Below are 17,999 nucleotides of genomic sequence, written 5' to 3'. Positions count from 1 at the left end.
AATAGTTGGATATAGTTCGCGCACCTGGTGTCATGTGATTTGGAACGATGCCATCGGATGCGAGCCTTCTGATGCGACTTACTACATAAAGAAAAACCTTTCGTGCACGATAAACGAATTCAGTTATTTTACATTATCAACTTGGATATTTCCTGGAAGTTAATCAATACGGAAATGAGCAGCTTAATTATCTTCCTTATCTTTGAAATTTTATACAGGATGTCTCAAGCAACTGGTCTGTAGTTCTAAAGTAGTTAAAGATAGAAAGAAATGTTGTTAAGAAAAATTAAAAGCCGTCCAATGAAGCATCCGGTAATGGATGTGTCAGCACCGGAAATGGTGGGGTTCCAAATATTTCAAGGTCAACTCCATCTTTTCAAATGGAATCGTATACTTTCTTAAACGTCATATAATAGATCTTATTATTCCCTATAAAAAAGTGTTAAGGTACTTGGGTCGAAAATTGATTGGTTCAAAAGATATTTTAGGGAGAGACCTCTAGGTTTTCCCTGTCTCTCCCTGAGATATCTTTTGAATTAATTAATATTCGACACGAATATCTTAATAGTTTTTTAAAAGGAATTAAAAGAAGCTTCGATCGATGTGTAACAAGGTCCATAATTATACTAAAATTGTTTTCATATGAAATTGCGTATTTTTGTTCGCGATGATTCTAAAAGGAAGTGTAGGTTAATTAGCACCGGTTTAATCTCATTATACGCTCGTCTACTGCGACGAGCAACAAGTCAGATTACAGCGGGTATTATTGGTCGATAATATACAAAGAGGTGTCGTCGTTCAGAAACGATCCTCTAATTGCCAATTTTCTAGAATCTTTACGGCACACGGTCGCAACACTTCGTTGAACAGAACATGCAATTACTTCATTAGCGCTTGATTAACGAGTAATTCGTGTTACTTGAACTTTTCCCCAGAGTTTTCTAGATATCTACCAACCAGCTGCGAGCATTCCCGTATGCTCATCCTTTCCCTGGAATTTTAAATTAATTTGTACTTTTTTATGAAAATTTTATGAATTACTAAATGGATTAATGGGACCAGTAATGAAATATACAATTATCATTGTAAATTATTTGCAACACCACTGAAAAGTCATTAAAATTTTTAAATAAAATAAATTGTAAAATTAATTGATCGAATTTTACAAAAATTATATTTTTTTCTTAAAAGAAAATTAATTTTAATACAAGTTGAAATTGTACGTTTTACTAGTACACGAATTATGCATTAGATCTGAAATGAAATAAAACGATAACTGCGGTGGATCATTGAAATCAAGGTTACGAGATCACATTAACGAGTTGCGTACGCATATTTGGCACTTGAGAATTTCTCGGCAGATATTTTCTTTCTTAAACACTCACATTCTGTTATTATGCAATGTTTTGCTCGTCATTCGTCCGGCCTTCTTTTCACTCGCTGCGATATTCCTTGTTTCTTTTCGACAACGAAATTTTCCTCGTTCCGCTCTTCGACAAGATTTTTAGAATATTTTCGAGATAGCATAACACGTTTGAAGGAGATCGTTTGAAAAATAATCATCCAGTGATTTATATTACTTGGTCGTTTTATAAATACACGTGTTAAGGTGAATGAAATTTTGTTCGAACAAGAGGTAACAAAGAGGACCAACAGAAACATGTTAAACTAATTTTGAAGTATTCGTTTTTAATTTGTGTTTTCAGTACATCAGTGGAATATTCACATCCAAGTGCCGTAGGGTCACCGGTGACTGGCGCCGTAAATTAGATGCAGTTGAATAATTAAAAGAAAACAGTGGAAAAATATTATTTTGAGCAGCACTAATAATGCAAGGTAGCAAATAGAAAATTTTCTTATTACGTTTTTTATATTTAACATAACGATGAAAATTGTTCCCATATTGGAAGAATTATTTCTGGCTTTAGTTTCGTTTAAAATTACCATCAGTACATTTATTCTGTTATGCTAATAATCGCATAGTATAAATAACAAAGTTCGATAGGAGTATTCTTAAATAATTAACAGTATAATAATAATATTTTTCGAGTACTTTAAAGATAATTTTATCCTGAAATTTATGTTAATTTCTAAATCAGTTGAAACTATGATTATTTAAGAAAAAAATCATTTATCTATCGGTTGCAATAATTGGATGTAACCGTGTTGCAAAAATGTAGCAGCAAACTTGATAACAAGAATTATCGGAAAGTACGTTAATCCTCTTTGATAATTCCTGGTGATAACATAAGACCACACACGACAATGCACGCCTCCATGGAATCGCAACAATCAAGTTAAACTCTTATCTATCTTGCTCGAAAGATCTTTCTTTCGCTGATTATCATACGTTTGTTTACACGTCGGGATTACGACATTGTGTAATGCAGCTGAATAATTAATTAAAAAGCGAGAATAAAAAGTGTGAGTAGTATAAGGTTTCTTAATTAAATAATTTTAATTATTTGAAATATTATCATGACAATTGGAGATACTTTTCTATGTGTTCCTAATTTAAATATCTATAATATTTGCGAAAGAAAAGATTGTTATTATTAAAATCCACATAATGGTACTTTGAAAAGTACACATTGAAATCTGCGGGAATCCCTGTGGCAACCCAATCCAAACATGTCACAGAGTAATAGTGATCCGCGTAGTCTAATTAAGTACTTGGAACAACGTCGACAATTATTCCGTGCAATAATTGCCGCTCGTAAAGATCGTCGTGCAATCAGAATTGCAGAAGTTGCAAAGCAGAATTCCACTGCGAAGCTCGTTGAGATTACAATGCGAACACGATATCGTAAGTTAAATCTTCTTTTTTTTTCCATAACTTGTTAACTGACAATGAGTCATTTTTAAGTGGAAAACAGTTATTTTTCTGGGGCATGGGTAATAAAAGTTAATGATAAGAAATCAGCCATATGTGCGAGCCATGCTAATGCCGATAGACTTATTTACGAAATTTTAGCGACGGTTTCCAAGATAATATACAGATACTTCTCATTATTTTTGCTGACATAGAAATATTTATTGCCACAAATTATTTATACAATTGATTAATCAATGTATACATCATTCTTTGATTATTGACCCAGACTGAACTGTTTAGTCTGTGAAATTCAGATAATCACATTCAAATAAACTATCTAACAATTTATAATCACAAATCATTTAACATCCACGTCAAGGAAATGAAAAGGAAATGTCTAGGTATCTTTGATCGTCGAACAAATTAGATTCTCGATAAACAGTGAAAAAATAAATACATATTAAATGTGAAAAATATACATTAATTGTCTCAATCCATTCCGACAACTGTAGCGAAAGTTTTCTCAGAATTATGCAAATCAGTCGTTGGTCACACGTATCGCAATGCAAAGCAGAGCCTCATCCATGCCGATCTTGTTTTGCTCTACGTATTCAACAATGCAACGTCCGCGTGTTTGCCCTCGTCTTCGATGCATGATATATTTATACTATCAAGTGGTTCGAGTGCTGTGTAGTTGCAATAATATTTATCTGCTACGGCAACTGCAAGTCGCGCCCGGCGTGTGCGCTCTCATCGTATCCATCCTGCTGTCGTAAAAGTGGAATATATTGTAGAATTTCAGCTGTAGCAGAGTTCTTAGGCCGCATCCATATTGGTAGTTGCAGATAGATTGTGAACTATGTACAGTTTTGGGCAACTTAGACTTCTTTTAGTTAAGGGAAGTTTAGGGGAAGAAATCTCCCAACACTTGGGACATGGGGGACTTGTGGACCGAAGGTTCTATATTAGGTTTTTCCTAGGTTCTCCTTAAGTTTTCCTTAGGTGTCCCCTAGGCTCTCCTTATGCTATCTCTAGTCCCACCTTGGGGTCTTCTTAAGCTGTCGCAAGACCTACCTTAGGATTTCCCTAGGTTCATCTTAAGATCCCCTAGATGCATCTTAAGATCTCCTAGACCCATCCCAAGATCCCCTTAAGCTTTCTCTTTATCCAAGAGAACCTTCTATTGCTACCAACTGTACATGTATCGAATGATGTGATTTACTTGTAAACACCAGTGTGGATGGGGCATTATGACGACGATTTTGTTCGCGAGAGTAAACTGCAATACGGCTGGTATTAATAGATGTCTGGTTTCATGCGGCACACTTTGCACCAAGGCATCTCGTTATTATTAATCGAGCTGCATCAAACGTGCATCTTCTTTTTCTGAAAATCCGTGTCTGCCGAGAAATCGCACCACCGACCAGGAGACGTGAAAATGGAAGTAGATTTTAATATGACACTAATGGAACAGTTTTTTGTTAGCATCCACTGTGATTAAACGGACCGAAAGAGATGTAAGAAACTGAGGAACTAAAAGAAAGTGTACAGGGTTTTTCTGCTTTAGACACATTTTATTGTGCCACGTGAACGACGTTTGAAAATAAAGTTACGGTTTTTATACTGCTTTAAATGTATATTTTACTTTCTTTTTCTCACAATCAGCCTCCTGCATTATTTACAATTCGTTCTTTGGTCGACGCACGTGTGTTCTATTAATGCTGTTTTCGAATATGTTTGTTACTTATTGGAGATTATAATTTTAATATCAGATGCTGGTAGCTTTTAATAAGAGAACAGTGGCAATGCTTGATACTGTTTTGGTGAAATAACTTATTTATAGGTATGCTATTCAGCACTGGGAAATATGCTCTCTGTTGAACTACTGTTATGTTAAATACTCTAATTAGTAACAATCACGTGCTCCAACGACATTAGAAACGTACAGTGATGTAATGGTGGTACACGTATGATGTATCGTTTAATTTATCACCACTGTTTATCTTTGTTGTAACAAGTATTATGCATAATGCATAGTAATACATCACACACTCTTAGCAAACAATGTTTGCTAACGTATTAGATTATCAGTTAGTTTCATTATTATCATTGCTAATACCGTAAAGTAGTACACTTGTAATTTTAATTATTTTGTAAATAGCAAATCCAGTTAACTCTGTAACAACCTGAAGGAATTTGGTTTCGTTTAAAAAGTGTACATTTGAAATTTAATGCTGTGATTAAATAAATCTTTACAACCCGGTGCTCAAGTTTATACGATTCTCGAGAGGATGTAACCTAGAGACGGTTCTAATTTTGTTGCGCAATGTTGAGGCCAATCATATCGCGCGTAATAAAATGGAACTATGATCTCTCGTAATTCTAATCGAAGATTTATTAAACTATTTTTCCAAATTTAACACGTGTTTTCTATCAAATAAAAATAATAAATCACTTGGAAAAGTGCGCTCGGCCATTTGACTTTGAGGATAGCTTATACGCCCTTAAAGGATAGTAAGGGACGAATAAAGCATGCTGTTATTCTTATCTTAGAACACTCTATAAACCTACAATACTGCATTTAATTCAGCGTATAAGGGTTCACAGTGTTCCTTCATTAGAAAAGTAACTTGTAATTGTTCTTTTAAGGTCATGTCTATATTAATAGTTGTAGAAAGTGTTCTTTAAACAAAAATTTTCCCGGTTTTTCGTTTAATTCTCTGTTTACCATTAATGATTTGTTTATCAACGTTAATTCTATGTTCCGGACGAAAGAAGGGTTAACCAGCGATAAGAGAATTCTTCCGTTTGCCGCACAGCCTCCAGACAGAAAACGGCATCATCGTAAAAGCCTTTATCTGGCAAGCAGTCTATCTGCGGATTGTGTACAGTAATATTCCCGAGTCGCACATGGTGTGTTGATAAGCATTAAACGTGTTTGTGGCTGCAAGATAACTCGCGCATTTTATTAATAACTGTTAAGTACACCGAGATTATCGTAGCTCAGAGTTTCACATCTGGCTGCTTTGCTTATTATTAGAGACAGCTTTAACGTGGCTAATTATAGGCAATATTATATATCCATTGTCTCCTGCTGGCCGGACTCCTTTAGAAACACATCGTCGAGGTCATTGTCTGATCGACGCTGGCCGTCCCGCACGAGTTGAACGTAACCAACAATACTTTTCAATTCGTATCGTTTGTTTCTCGTTCGAGTATCGAAGCTTTTTGCATTTGAAAAATTTAAGAAATATTTAGAGACTGTTCAGAGTTCGAATTCAAATTTTCTATGCGCTCCATCCGTCAAATTCAAATTTCGCGGGAATCGAGACTCATGAACGCTAGTGATTTTATACAGTTAGGTAATTAAGAAACTGTTGTTGTCCCGAAATTTGAGAAGCATTTCTCGCTCTTGTTTACGCTGGCATCTTTACAGGAGACAATTGATTTCGATTGCAAAGCGACCAAAGTGCCGCAACAAACCGACGTCAACGAAAAGTATATTGCACACGGTAACAGAAGAGATGCGTTGGCTCAGATAGTTCTTCTCCCCTCTTTGTTCATTTTTTTTTCTCGCTTCTCATTTCGCTCGACCGCGTGATTAAATGCATCGCGGCTCTAAACGACGATACATTTAACTACAGTCACGGTTATTATGGGAATGTTTACGGAAGATTCTTGGAATCATGCGCCGTCGTTCGGTCTTGAACTCGACTCGTGAAACGATCCTTGTAGAGTGTACACGAATAATTGCCAGGCTGAACAATTTGCACGATTGAAAAACCGGTAATGTAACTATGACATCTTATAAGTACGTGTAATTACAGACTGCGCATGGAATGCTTCAGTTTTTCATAGAAAAGTTGGTTAGATCATTTCTTCCGCATCCGCGAATATCTCTTCTCTGAAGATCCTCTGTTACGGAAGATCAGTACTTTGAACGGACAAATTTAGAAAGCACATTCGCGATGGTGCAATGAAACAGCGATCGAAACGTTCGATTAATCGTACAGTGCCATCTAGTTAAGGGAAACAAACATGCTGTGTTTACGTTATAACATATGTGTTCACATATGTCTTTTGGAATTCGTCGGTATAACAGTGTGCACAATGCCAACAAAAAATTAAATTGGAAAAATGGAAAAAGAATTATATAAGGAAATATACTATAAATAAGCATGTTGAAGGTTGGAAATAAATCTTCATAATGCAAAGTAGAACTCATCTTAATAATTGCTTAGCAAAACCATTAACGATGCCGACAATTTATTTATATAAATAATTTGTAAATGTAAAAATAGATACTAAAGTCTGGTAGTTTTGTACATATAATGGATCCAGTGAAATATATCTGATGAGAAGGGTTATTAAGTAGCATTGCCCCTTGTAGTAGGCAACCCGACTTCTTTGTAACTCTACTGAATATAAACTTCCCGAGTTTTTTTAAATATATAAATGTAAACTTTATATATTTGTTATTTAATCTATTCAATTTTTTTAATTATCAGATTATTGAGCAGCAATAAATAAATTTTATAAATATAAAATATTGTGAATATAGTTACTTAAACGCTACCCCTTACGACAGACCACCCGACTTTCACCCGTCAACTATTTTACCCAACCAAATGTTTCTCATTCTCGAAAGCTATTTATGCTGTAATCCATGGTATTTCTATTTTCAGATGAAAATTGAAACTTCCCAGGATATGACGTAATTATTATCGTGGCACTAAACGTACGAGAAAACGGCACAATGAAGAAGAATCTCGCGCCGTAGTCGCAACCTGCGATGTTAGTCACACAGACACCCCCCTCGACGGACACTCTGCCGAATATGTTGTCGGTACTCGAGGAGGAGGCGAACGTCGACATCGATGATGCATTCCCGCCGCACGTCGACACGACGAACATCGTCATACAGCCCGAGTCACCCACCAGCAAGAAGCAAGCATTGAAGACCTTCAACGAGGTTAACGCGCTTCTCCAGGCTGGCAGAAAGAGGGAGGCTAAGCTGATCATAAGGGAGAATGCGTGGCCATTGAACAACGGGATCAGGGCGCAACTTTGGCCAGCTCTTTGCAATCAGCATGCACACGGCAAGAACATGTTAGATGGTTTCTATTGGGATATGGTCAACCAAGTGTTTGGAACCACAGGTTTGTTTCTTTTCAGGTGAATAATAAGAAAATTAGAAACAAAAAATCAGTTTTATTTCTAAAAAATTGTTAGCCTATGTATTAATTAAAAGGGGGAATATTTGGAATCTTGAAAATTGGCGGATATATGCTGACAGAGAATTAGCTGATTTTAGGCTCTATGAGATTTATAAAATTATAAATCATTATCCCAGTCCGTTTTCTTGGCTAGATGTACGACTGATGTCTGGAATTATCTGTTTTCAGAGCTGCCGGAAAAATCAATCATGCTACCACCGTTCGTGGATAGTACTCATTGCCTGTCGTATCACCTGACGAGAAAAGGCAGGAGCGTCGCGGACAGGGTTGTCTCTGTGCTTGGATACGCTTGTCCCGACATCACCTACAGCCCTTCTCTTTATCCCATCACCGCTCTTCTTCTTCACTTCATGCCAGGTAAGCATGTATAAATAAACATCGGTAAATAAAGCACCGACAGGAGCTTCTTCTTGTTCTTCTTGTTCTTCTTGTTCTTCTTCTTATTCGAGAAACATTCGTTCTGGTCACAATGGAAATTCACATAGCGTGCCCGTAAGTCGAATTTCTTGTCTGATCGCATAAATTAAGATGCGGACACACGGTTGGATGGTGTCCCAGTTTTATTAATAGGTCGAAATCGGACGTGTTCACGAGATACGGTTTCTATCTCTGTTTCTCTGTTGCAGAGGAGGAATGTTATCATTGCATGGCCAGCTTGGTCGCCGCTAAAGACAAGAAGTTCATTACGCAAACCAAGCTCCTCTACGAGGTCACCTGGAAGACTGTAGAACAGATCACCAAGAAGCACGTGGTACGTAGCAGCAGATTCACCACCGGTTGATCATCAAGAGTTGACTCACTGATTCATCCTTGAATGAGTTATTTGTACATCATTTAGATGAGTTCCAGGCCGTTTTGTACCCTTGTATATGAAATTAACACTTTGATGGTTACTGTCATGTATTCTTCACTTTGATACTTAATTTTTGAACTCATCATTCATGACTCTATTTCCATGTAGTATAATAGTTATCAATTGCAATTTGGAGATGAATAATTTTTTTAGCATATGTGAATAATTTGTAATAGAAATCAGCTGCAGTGCATCTAGCAAGGCATTGCTCTGGATCCAGAGCAGAAAGGATTTACATGGATTGGATTTGGTGGATCCTACAGCTTCTCCCTTTCCAGCATCTAGTCAGGGTTATGGACTGTTTTCTTCACGAAGGCATCAAGGTTGGTATTTAAAATTCAAAGAAAAACAGTTTCAAAATATTCAGATATCTCTTCTACCGCTTCAACCTACATTAAAAAAACACTTATTGGCTTTGGTTCAAAAAGAAGATGAAGCAAAAGATATGTATAATGTTCTTCCAGGAATAGTATGAATAGTAAATTCCTATGTTGATCTTGTGCCAATGAGAAATTGGTTTAAGATACATTTTTCCTTGTTGACTGTTCTTAATATGTCCATGCATCAATTCATAGTTTCTACATTGCTCATCAGGAATTTAGAATCTGACTTTAGAACTGGGATATCCGCTCGCTAACTTCCTGTCGTTTATTTTCAGGTCTTCTATCGAGTAGCAATGGCTATAGTTTTATTATTCTACAAGCACTCGTCGTTGCAAAACTCCGAGTGGATGAATGAAATTTCCAAGAACGGTATCGATGCCGCTCTCTCGAAATTCTGTAGGCAGATACCGGTGAGTAATAATTTATAAACGTTTTTCCAACAAGTTGACTTGGCTATCAATATGGCATTAATGATTGTTGTTCAAATTAAGTAGTGGTCATTGGAATACATCATTGACATTAGAAAAACAAAAATTATTCGTGTAATTGCAGGTAACACCAGCTAAATTCTTGCGAACCGCGTTTGGAATACGTGGTCTCAGCTCAGCGTACATATCAAGGGTATTTTTGCGCACAGAAATGGCTCTTAAGAGTAGAAGCGTTTTAACAGGATCCAGATCACTGGCTAGATCACGATCCACGGACAATCTACCCACGAGTCAATCTCAAGTCAACATTCAGATGATGTCGCACACGCTCACCATACGAGAAGTATGTTATCCGTATTCCTATTCCTTCCGATCTTTAAACAAAAATGTTCTTGACAAGTGGACTCACGTACATGCTAAGATTTTACTCCATTCTATCTGGTTGTTTCTCTTCTTGGACTTTTATGAATTATTTTCTCCTGTAAATTTTGTAGTTATTGATACTATTGGCATGTTAACAACGCGTTACTCTCCTCTTTATTCTCAGAATATAAAAATTTATATTCATGAATGATGTACATATATGTGAGCCCATTATTTTTTTTAATCGTTGCGAATGATTCCTTTTATTTCTGAGAAGTTTTACAGGTTCGAAGACTTTAGTTATCAGTAGTTTATATATTATTTAATATGGTTTAGAATAGCGTTTAATAGCGATTAGAAAACGATCGTCGGTTAAACATAGTTTCTTAGGGTAAACAGTAGCGAATGAAATGATGCGAAAGCTGTTCAAATGATTCACTTTGTTTTCAGAAAGAGTGTGAAGACACATACAAAGACAGGGTATCGTATAATTATCTTTTTGGGAAATGTGTTGTTTAGTTTCATGTGCTCTGCCCTCTGTTCCTGAACTACTATACCTGTTACATTCATTCATACTCACCCATTGTTACACTTTATCGTGCCAGCTTTGTTGCTGTTACCGTCTATTCACTTGCCTTTATCGAGTAAAGAATAACAAATTGATTTCTTCTGATCAAAGATTCATATCGTCTATTCATTAGGTCTTCACTGGCTTTCAGTGTTTCGCAACTATGACACGCCAAATGTAACAATAATGAAAACAGAAAAATTCATACATTCTATCAAGAAAATTAATATCCTTTGCTGTAACCATTTACCAGAAAGAATGTTGAGAAACTTAATCATATAGATGGTGACTGTTACTGGTGGGCTACACGAGATGTTTGCTTGTCATTGATCGATAGGATGATCAAAGTTGTCTCGAGAAACGAATGAAATAGAAAAGCTGTTGTAAGTGCTTGGTACGCGACATCAGTTTCGATCAGTGAATGCAGCAGCGCGCTTCATCAATCTCAATCTTATTGCTGTTTAATATTGTAGGAAACGATTAAAAAAAAATAAGAAATGTGCCATTCGAACGACGCATTTTAATGTTATACTAATTATTTTCAATGCTTTCCGTAGTACATCATTTACAATTTTCTTTTTTCAAGATCATTTACACTGGTTAACAGTGAATTCAACATTTCCATTTGCGCGTCACATCAAACGATTTGAAATTACTGGCCGATGGTTTTTCTTGTTATGCTCTTTGTGTCTCTCCGATGGTTTTAACCAGTGTCTCTCGTATAGTATTTATTCCTATATATTTTTTATAACGTCGAGTCAAAGCCGTACGCCAACATAACTGACAGTTTTGTGTTGTCTTGTGTCATGCTGCGTTACTGGAATGATGATGGATTTTAATGGTCATGGGTGTAGGGTGCACACAGTCCTGGACCGCGTGCTCTGTCAATGGGCGTTTATCCCATACAAAGTATATGCTCCCAGATTCTAGACATACCTGATGTAAGTACTTTACGGCCGTTCATTAATGAAAACAAAGTAAAACAAAGTAAAAGAGTCTCGGCAGTAGCAGAGTTTTCAGTAGTTCGCTGGTCGCCTCTCTGTTGGCATGTCGATATTGTCGTTATTGGTGTACATACAGCCGCCTTCAAGTATATATTATATTAGGTAGTCTACATCGTTCCCATCTTGGCTATTATTCGACTGAATACTAGTTCAAGTGTGTACAATTCACGTCGATTGAACGAACAACCGGTAATCGTTTAGCAGATCTTCTAAATTACAAATATGGCCAGACCGATGGTAAATGAAATTTTTGATTGTCATTCATGTGCAAGGTACAAGTACATTAGTGATTATCAATTTAAGTCGGCTTTCACAGTTTCGTTGTCACTTCTTTTATTGTACATCATTTTGCCTGAGATTTAATATCTTACATTGAATTGAATGGTGTATGGCCTGATTATCGATACCGTGACTAGAATAGTGCACTTTCATGTATTCCTTGATACAAATCATGTTTGCTCAGTTAAATCACTGTCTTCGCTGTTAATTTGGCATGTATTGTTCCTGTTTAATTTTCATGCATTTCTCATCCATTCCTTTGAAATTCCTCCCTTAAACCCTGTACTAATTTGTATTGTTACAAATTTGTTTTTTTCTTGCAGCAATAACAAGTAGCATGTAGCCAATAACATGTAGTCAAATTGGTTGCTATTACTCCAAAATGACGTTTGAAAACACATGTGATGAATATGCGCAATTATATGTTCTGAAAATTAGTTCTCATTGAATCATTTTCATTACTCCATCAGTTTTCTATTTCACAGCTTCAATTCACTCAAGATTTATAATATTTTAGCAATTCACTTTTATATATGAATGATGCCCGTGCCTTTTGCATGACGAATGATACTATTTTTTATGTAAAATAGTTAATTATTTTGTTAATATTCTTACTAGTTTCTTTTATTACACCACAATCAATTTTATAATGTTAAAATATCTGTTTAGTCTAAATTGTAAGTTTAATGTTATTATTGATAGCAATATGTTGTATTTATATTGACGCACGTAATGCCAGAAAATAGTTATAAAATATTTGTAATTCTTAAATAACGTATATCATAAATGAAAGAGAAATTTTATATAAGTTATTTAATGTAAATAAAATCGACGTTACATTATAAATGAAAAGAAACAAATCTTTTTATATTTTTTGGCTTCACAATTATCTATTATATAAATTTTTTTTTTCAGTCAAGCGCATGATCTACCGCTGCTGTGACTTAGTTTGTTGTATTTTTGAACAATTAGAGAATTACTGAAAACTAATGTTTGCACAGTTATGAACATTAATTGTAAAATACATATTGTACTAATTTTATGTTTTTCTTTTGTGACAGTTATTCACATTATGGTCCTGGTTACCTATGAGGATTACCATGTATCAACCAATTCTGTTGTACACTACTGAAGAACATGGTTGTTCTTTAACAACATTTTACGTGAGGGTAGAGCAACACGAACCAACATTGCTGATGATTAAGACTTGTAATAATGAAGTAAGTATTTCCTACTGATAGGCCTTTTATCTATTACTTAAAACATTAAGCCATAATTCGTTTCGATTATTTTTTATAAGGTATTTGGTGCTTATTGCTCCACGAGATGGTGTGAACGTAATTTAAAAAACGATAAAGGACAAAGACAAGCTTACTTTGGAACAGGTGAAACGTTCCTCTTTAGTTTGTATCCTGAACGAGCAAAATACCCTTGGGTAGGCATGGATTCCTCGCACAATGATTCGAAAGTTCATCATTCAGCTGAGCTATTCATGGCGGCAGATTCTAAAATGATAACAATTGGTGGAGGGTAAGTCTTTAAATATTTATGGAGATCTATGGATATTTGTCAATTAATTAATAATTTAATAGTGTACATTTATGAAATTTGGATTGTAAGATTGTAATTGATTGTTTTCAGAGATGGACAAGCGATCTGGATGGATGAAAATATAAGATTCGGTAAGACCGATCGGTGTTCCACGTTTAATAATCCACCTCTTTGTGCTAGTGGCGACTTTGAGATTAGAGTACTAGAAGTGTATGGCTTTGCCGGTGCTTGAGAAGAAGACAGAATCGGGATACTACAACGTATCACTTTATTTAATTCCCTACTGCCATTTAGCAACTCTCTTCTATATTATGCAGAGTTGTATACGTATACAAAAGTATCTTCGTATCGTAAATGTGCAAAATTATCGCGCTGTTCGCAACACGGTGTCTACAGTTCTTCAGTTCTGTCTACATTGAGTCTGCAGACGATGAAGTCGTGAATAGACTCAGTATTTCTGCTAATTTTTCGAATTAATCAGTACTTCCTCTCCGAACGAATATGTCTCTAGCTTCACTTTTTCTCAACAAAGGGGTAAAGTGTCCCTGTACCTTGATCCATCTCTTGACTGTAAACTCTATACTTCTGACAACTTTTCTAGTCTTTCGATTCCTCTGGAAATTAGCTTCATTGCTCATAATAAATTCATACTTTAATTTCAAGGAACGTCAGAACTGGTTCCTTAAAAGTAACTCGGATTTTTGTTCTTCTTTTCATTGACAACTACTGGCAAACCTATACCTTGTGTCTCAGGAATTTCTTGGTAGCATATATTAATACTTATGTTTGCAAATAGTCTAAACCACGGAAGATGGTCGTGATTAAGTAACGAGTGGTTTTTGACAAAATTTGCTTGAAAAGCTGGAGAAATACCATTGCTACGAAAGATTCTATATCATTCAGTGCTACGTAGATTTATTTTATTACGGTTTTTGTTCGATTATATATGTCTCAACGTTTACTGCAACAACCAGGCGATTCTTGTGTTCATTTTGTCAGCAATTTACTTTGAGCAATATATTATAATATGACATATTGAACATCGACAATAACCAACGTTGAGTCATCCTCTGTTATATTATCAACTTTGGTATCTGCTATGTACATATGTAAGAAAATATTGGTTATTTACATGAATACTTAATATTCATTGGACCAGATGTATCTCTGTATATACGTTCATAGATACATGTATCGCAGATTTATTTTCACCGAGTCTATCGTTAATTATGAATTTTTGACGTCAATACTCTTATACATACATGTGTTAATGTCTTGCAATGTTTATTTACCTTAGTATTGTTATCGCCTAGTTTTAATTAATTGTTGAATGGAGGTGCAAGAGAATCGAAGGAAAGAGTACTATTTATATGTTACATATTATGCCTGTCACGCGTTAATGTGTGTATACATACCATATACATACGCGATGTTAATCTCATTTAAGTTCTTGTAAATATTATAAATAGTGCCCCCTAGTAGACAAGTGTAATTAATTTATACGCATTAGAAACGGATACATCGAGTAACAAGATTGATTGCGAAAAAAAGGCACCAAAATGGGAAAAAATGGCAGGGGGGCGAACGGTACTTTCAAACAACGACATTTTTTATTTTCTACTGAAGTTTATGTTTAAACAAACGAAGTGGTAATAGAGTGTTGCGATGGTTGAATCCTATTTCTAAACCGCATACAAGGAGCCATAGTTTTCATGTAGTATTTTAAGAATTTGTATATTTTATATAGCATATAGTAAATTTATGTCAATAGTAGAGTAGGTACAGATAAAGATACATGTACAGAGAAACAGTGCGGTTTTGCTTTCGATATATAGATATACATACATATATTATATATTTTGTCATTTAACGTGTTAATTTTTGGTCGACACACTCTTCGGGCATTCTGAGGAAGCGTATTAGGCGTTATTATTGTTGTTATTATCCTTCGTCTCTCTTTGTGATCAAATCTGTATCGCCACCGTAAAATCGATACACGATTAACTCTTAGAGTACCTGCTTCTGTGTTTAGTTTCTCGTTGTTATTTTTTTTTTTCTTTTTTTTCATCTTTTTGAAAGGAAGGGGTTGAGCGTGCGTGAAGAACTAAAGGTGTCGATGTAATAGGATTCTTTGGTTGTGATGTAGAAGTGGCTGGCACCACTTTTGTCCGAGCGGCAATGCGTAGTAATTATAATGTTTCCGTAGAAAGATCAACGTATCTTTCACCCCCCGTCACGTTATCGACTGCAGAGTTATAAAACTCTTTATAGCTGCGTGTTAATGTCATGAAAGTAATAGGACACTTAAGAGAACAAAGCCTAAAAAAGAATCGCTCTGTACACCGATTAAGTCACTTCTTTCACTTTAACGTGCTATAAAATCTGTCATCATTTGTTCACGTTTCTCATATCGACTACATCGTACAATCGTTAGCGATACAAACATATGAACAAACGACGTAACAAGGAACAATCAATTCTAGATACGATATTATCAATTCTAAATGTAACAAGTTTACAATGTTGAATTCTTTTAACTTCTTCTACGTGTGAGTTACATAAACAACAAGTTTAACTGATAGCGAGAGAAAATCGTAGACGAGTTAAATTTGACATTTTATAAGCCTGTAATATTACAGTAGGGAAAAGAAAAAGGGAACATTACTGATCTCACTGGTAAGCTATCCTATGACGGAGTAGCTGTTGAATGTATATGTTTTACATTATCATAAATTTATGTCAAAAACAGTGGAGTAAAGTTACCCATTTTCTTGAACTCTATCTTTTTAAAGATATCTAGTACATACCCCGGAAAGATTCATTATGATTCAATGTATATCGGCCAGGAATAAGAATTATGAAACACATTTACAAGGTGTAACAAGGAAAATGATGAATGATTGACAGAATTTAACTTTTGTGGAGACAGTACGAGTAAATGTGCATTTTCTATAACATCAGAATAGTTAAGGAAAAGGGAAATCTGCGTGCATTGAGAGTTCCATACACTTTAAATTATTGCATTATTAATTTATATTTATATGAAATCATCTGAGACATTACCATTTAAATCAAATTCTTTGCTTTGCGCGCTGTTGTCATTTTCTTAACTGTTCTAGAATTCTTAGTGGAGAATACTATATCACAGTGACTGCAAGCGTTGCTAGTAAGAACGATTATTTTTTCTTAACATTATAGTCGTGTGATATGATCGAATGAATGAATATTTATTTATTGTATATCAGTGATCGAGAGAAAGGTGATTATGTGCTGAAAATGGAAAGTATTATTGTTTAAAGTTTTTAACGTAGCACAGCATAAAGATTCACGCGCTAGGAAGTAATATATATATACATATATATTACATATATACGTACATGCATACATACATAAATACATACATATAATGATATGCCTATAAACGATGAAAAAAAGAAAATAAACGTAATTTGAATGGAGTGTTTTCAAGCTTTCCGCAGTGTTGTTATACTATATATAATATATACATACATTCATATATATACATATATATAATGTAAGTTGTACCATTTACGAAAAGAAATTGTTGCCTCTCGATGCTACTTTATCATATCATCGTTGTGAATAGAATATTGTTATACACAAATTTATTGTCCCGTTTATTCCTTCTATTTTAAGAAGGATTTCTCATTCTTTACTTTAAGGATTTGACATTCTTTATTATTATATAAATATATTGCATGTGACCCTAAAGAAACCCATATGTAAAACTAAATTATAATGTAAAATCTATTTAAAAATACCCTGAAACCCTTAAAGTTGACATCAATAAAAAAATTTTTTATACTCGTTGGCTTTGTATTATATTTAATGTGTTAGTGACTGATTTATTCTATTATCGATTTCCCAAGTTTCCTAGTCTCTGATGGTTAAAATATAAAGTGTAGTGCAGTAGCAATTTTCTAATATATATTTTGTAAGTATTTTATCTGTAATTAATTATTTATTGGCATTTCAAGGACAATCATGCGATCCAAACCGACGCGTGGTAAGGATGTTCTAATTTGTATATTTTATTGATTGAAGAATAAAGTATGATATTATACCATCTTCTACGTTTGTATTTTCTACCAATTTACTTAAAAATAAGCAACCCACGCGAAAATATAAAGAAATAAACAATTTAAATAGATATAACAATAATTTTATTAATAAACAATTGTAAAATATAAAAATGAATGGTAGGTATAATCTTGCAATTACTATTTCCCCATTTGTTTAGTTTTTAGATCTTATATTTCGCTAGATCCGGTCGTACCCATCACTACCCCGAACAAGTGAGTTTCACGATTTGTTCGATTTTAAGTCTTATATTTCGCTACTTTCTTGGGGTCCCTGACACCCCAGATGCCGGTATGCAGAATCATCGCAGCTTCGGGGTCCTTAGAATCCCGACACAATATAATTTAGGTATACAGAATCGTTGGTGCTACGGGGTCTTTAGAACCCCATGACGATATAATTTTGGTAAGCAGAATC

General features: G+C 34.8%; 1 protein-coding gene across 7 annotated transcripts in view; it reads left to right on the top strand.

Moving 5' to 3' along the window:
- The window catches only part of LOC114871732 (GTPase-activating protein skywalker), a 34,970-nt gene extending 17,661 nt beyond the window's left edge, over positions 1–17,309 (top strand). Inside the window, exons 1-12 of one of the 7 annotated variants that reach the window (XM_029177998.2) lie at positions 5,704–5,728; positions 7,501–7,974; positions 8,221–8,409; positions 8,679–8,803; positions 9,082–9,228; positions 9,564–9,698; positions 9,841–10,059; positions 10,530–10,559; positions 11,502–11,588; positions 12,992–13,150; positions 13,231–13,460; positions 13,572–17,309. In XM_029177998.2, the coding sequence (XP_029033831.2) occupies positions 7,608–7,974; positions 8,221–8,409; positions 8,679–8,803; positions 9,082–9,228; positions 9,564–9,698; positions 9,841–10,059; positions 10,530–10,559; positions 11,502–11,588; positions 12,992–13,150; positions 13,231–13,460; positions 13,572–13,713 (1,830 nt within the window). In that variant the 5' untranslated portion in view covers positions 5,704–5,728; positions 7,501–7,607 and the 3' untranslated portion in view covers positions 13,714–17,309. Of the gene's footprint in view, positions 1–5,703; positions 5,729–5,772; positions 5,793–6,420; positions 6,602–7,500; positions 7,975–8,220; positions 8,410–8,678; positions 8,804–9,081; positions 9,229–9,563; positions 9,699–9,840; positions 10,060–10,529; positions 10,560–11,501; positions 11,589–12,991; positions 13,151–13,230; positions 13,461–13,571 lie in introns of those variants that run through there. The other 6 variants (XM_029177997.2, XM_029177996.2, XM_029177994.2 and 3 more) reach the window with 6 other exon arrangements.
- The last annotated feature ends 690 nt before the right edge of the window (positions 17,310–17,999 follow it).

Source organism: Osmia bicornis, chromosome 12 (assembly GCF_907164935.1).
Source record: "Osmia bicornis bicornis chromosome 12, iOsmBic2.1, whole genome shotgun sequence".
Taxonomy (NCBI): Eukaryota; Metazoa; Arthropoda; class Insecta; order Hymenoptera; family Megachilidae; genus Osmia; species Osmia bicornis.
Note: the sequence above shows the minus strand (reverse complement) of the source record. Positions and strands in the feature narration are given on the sequence as shown.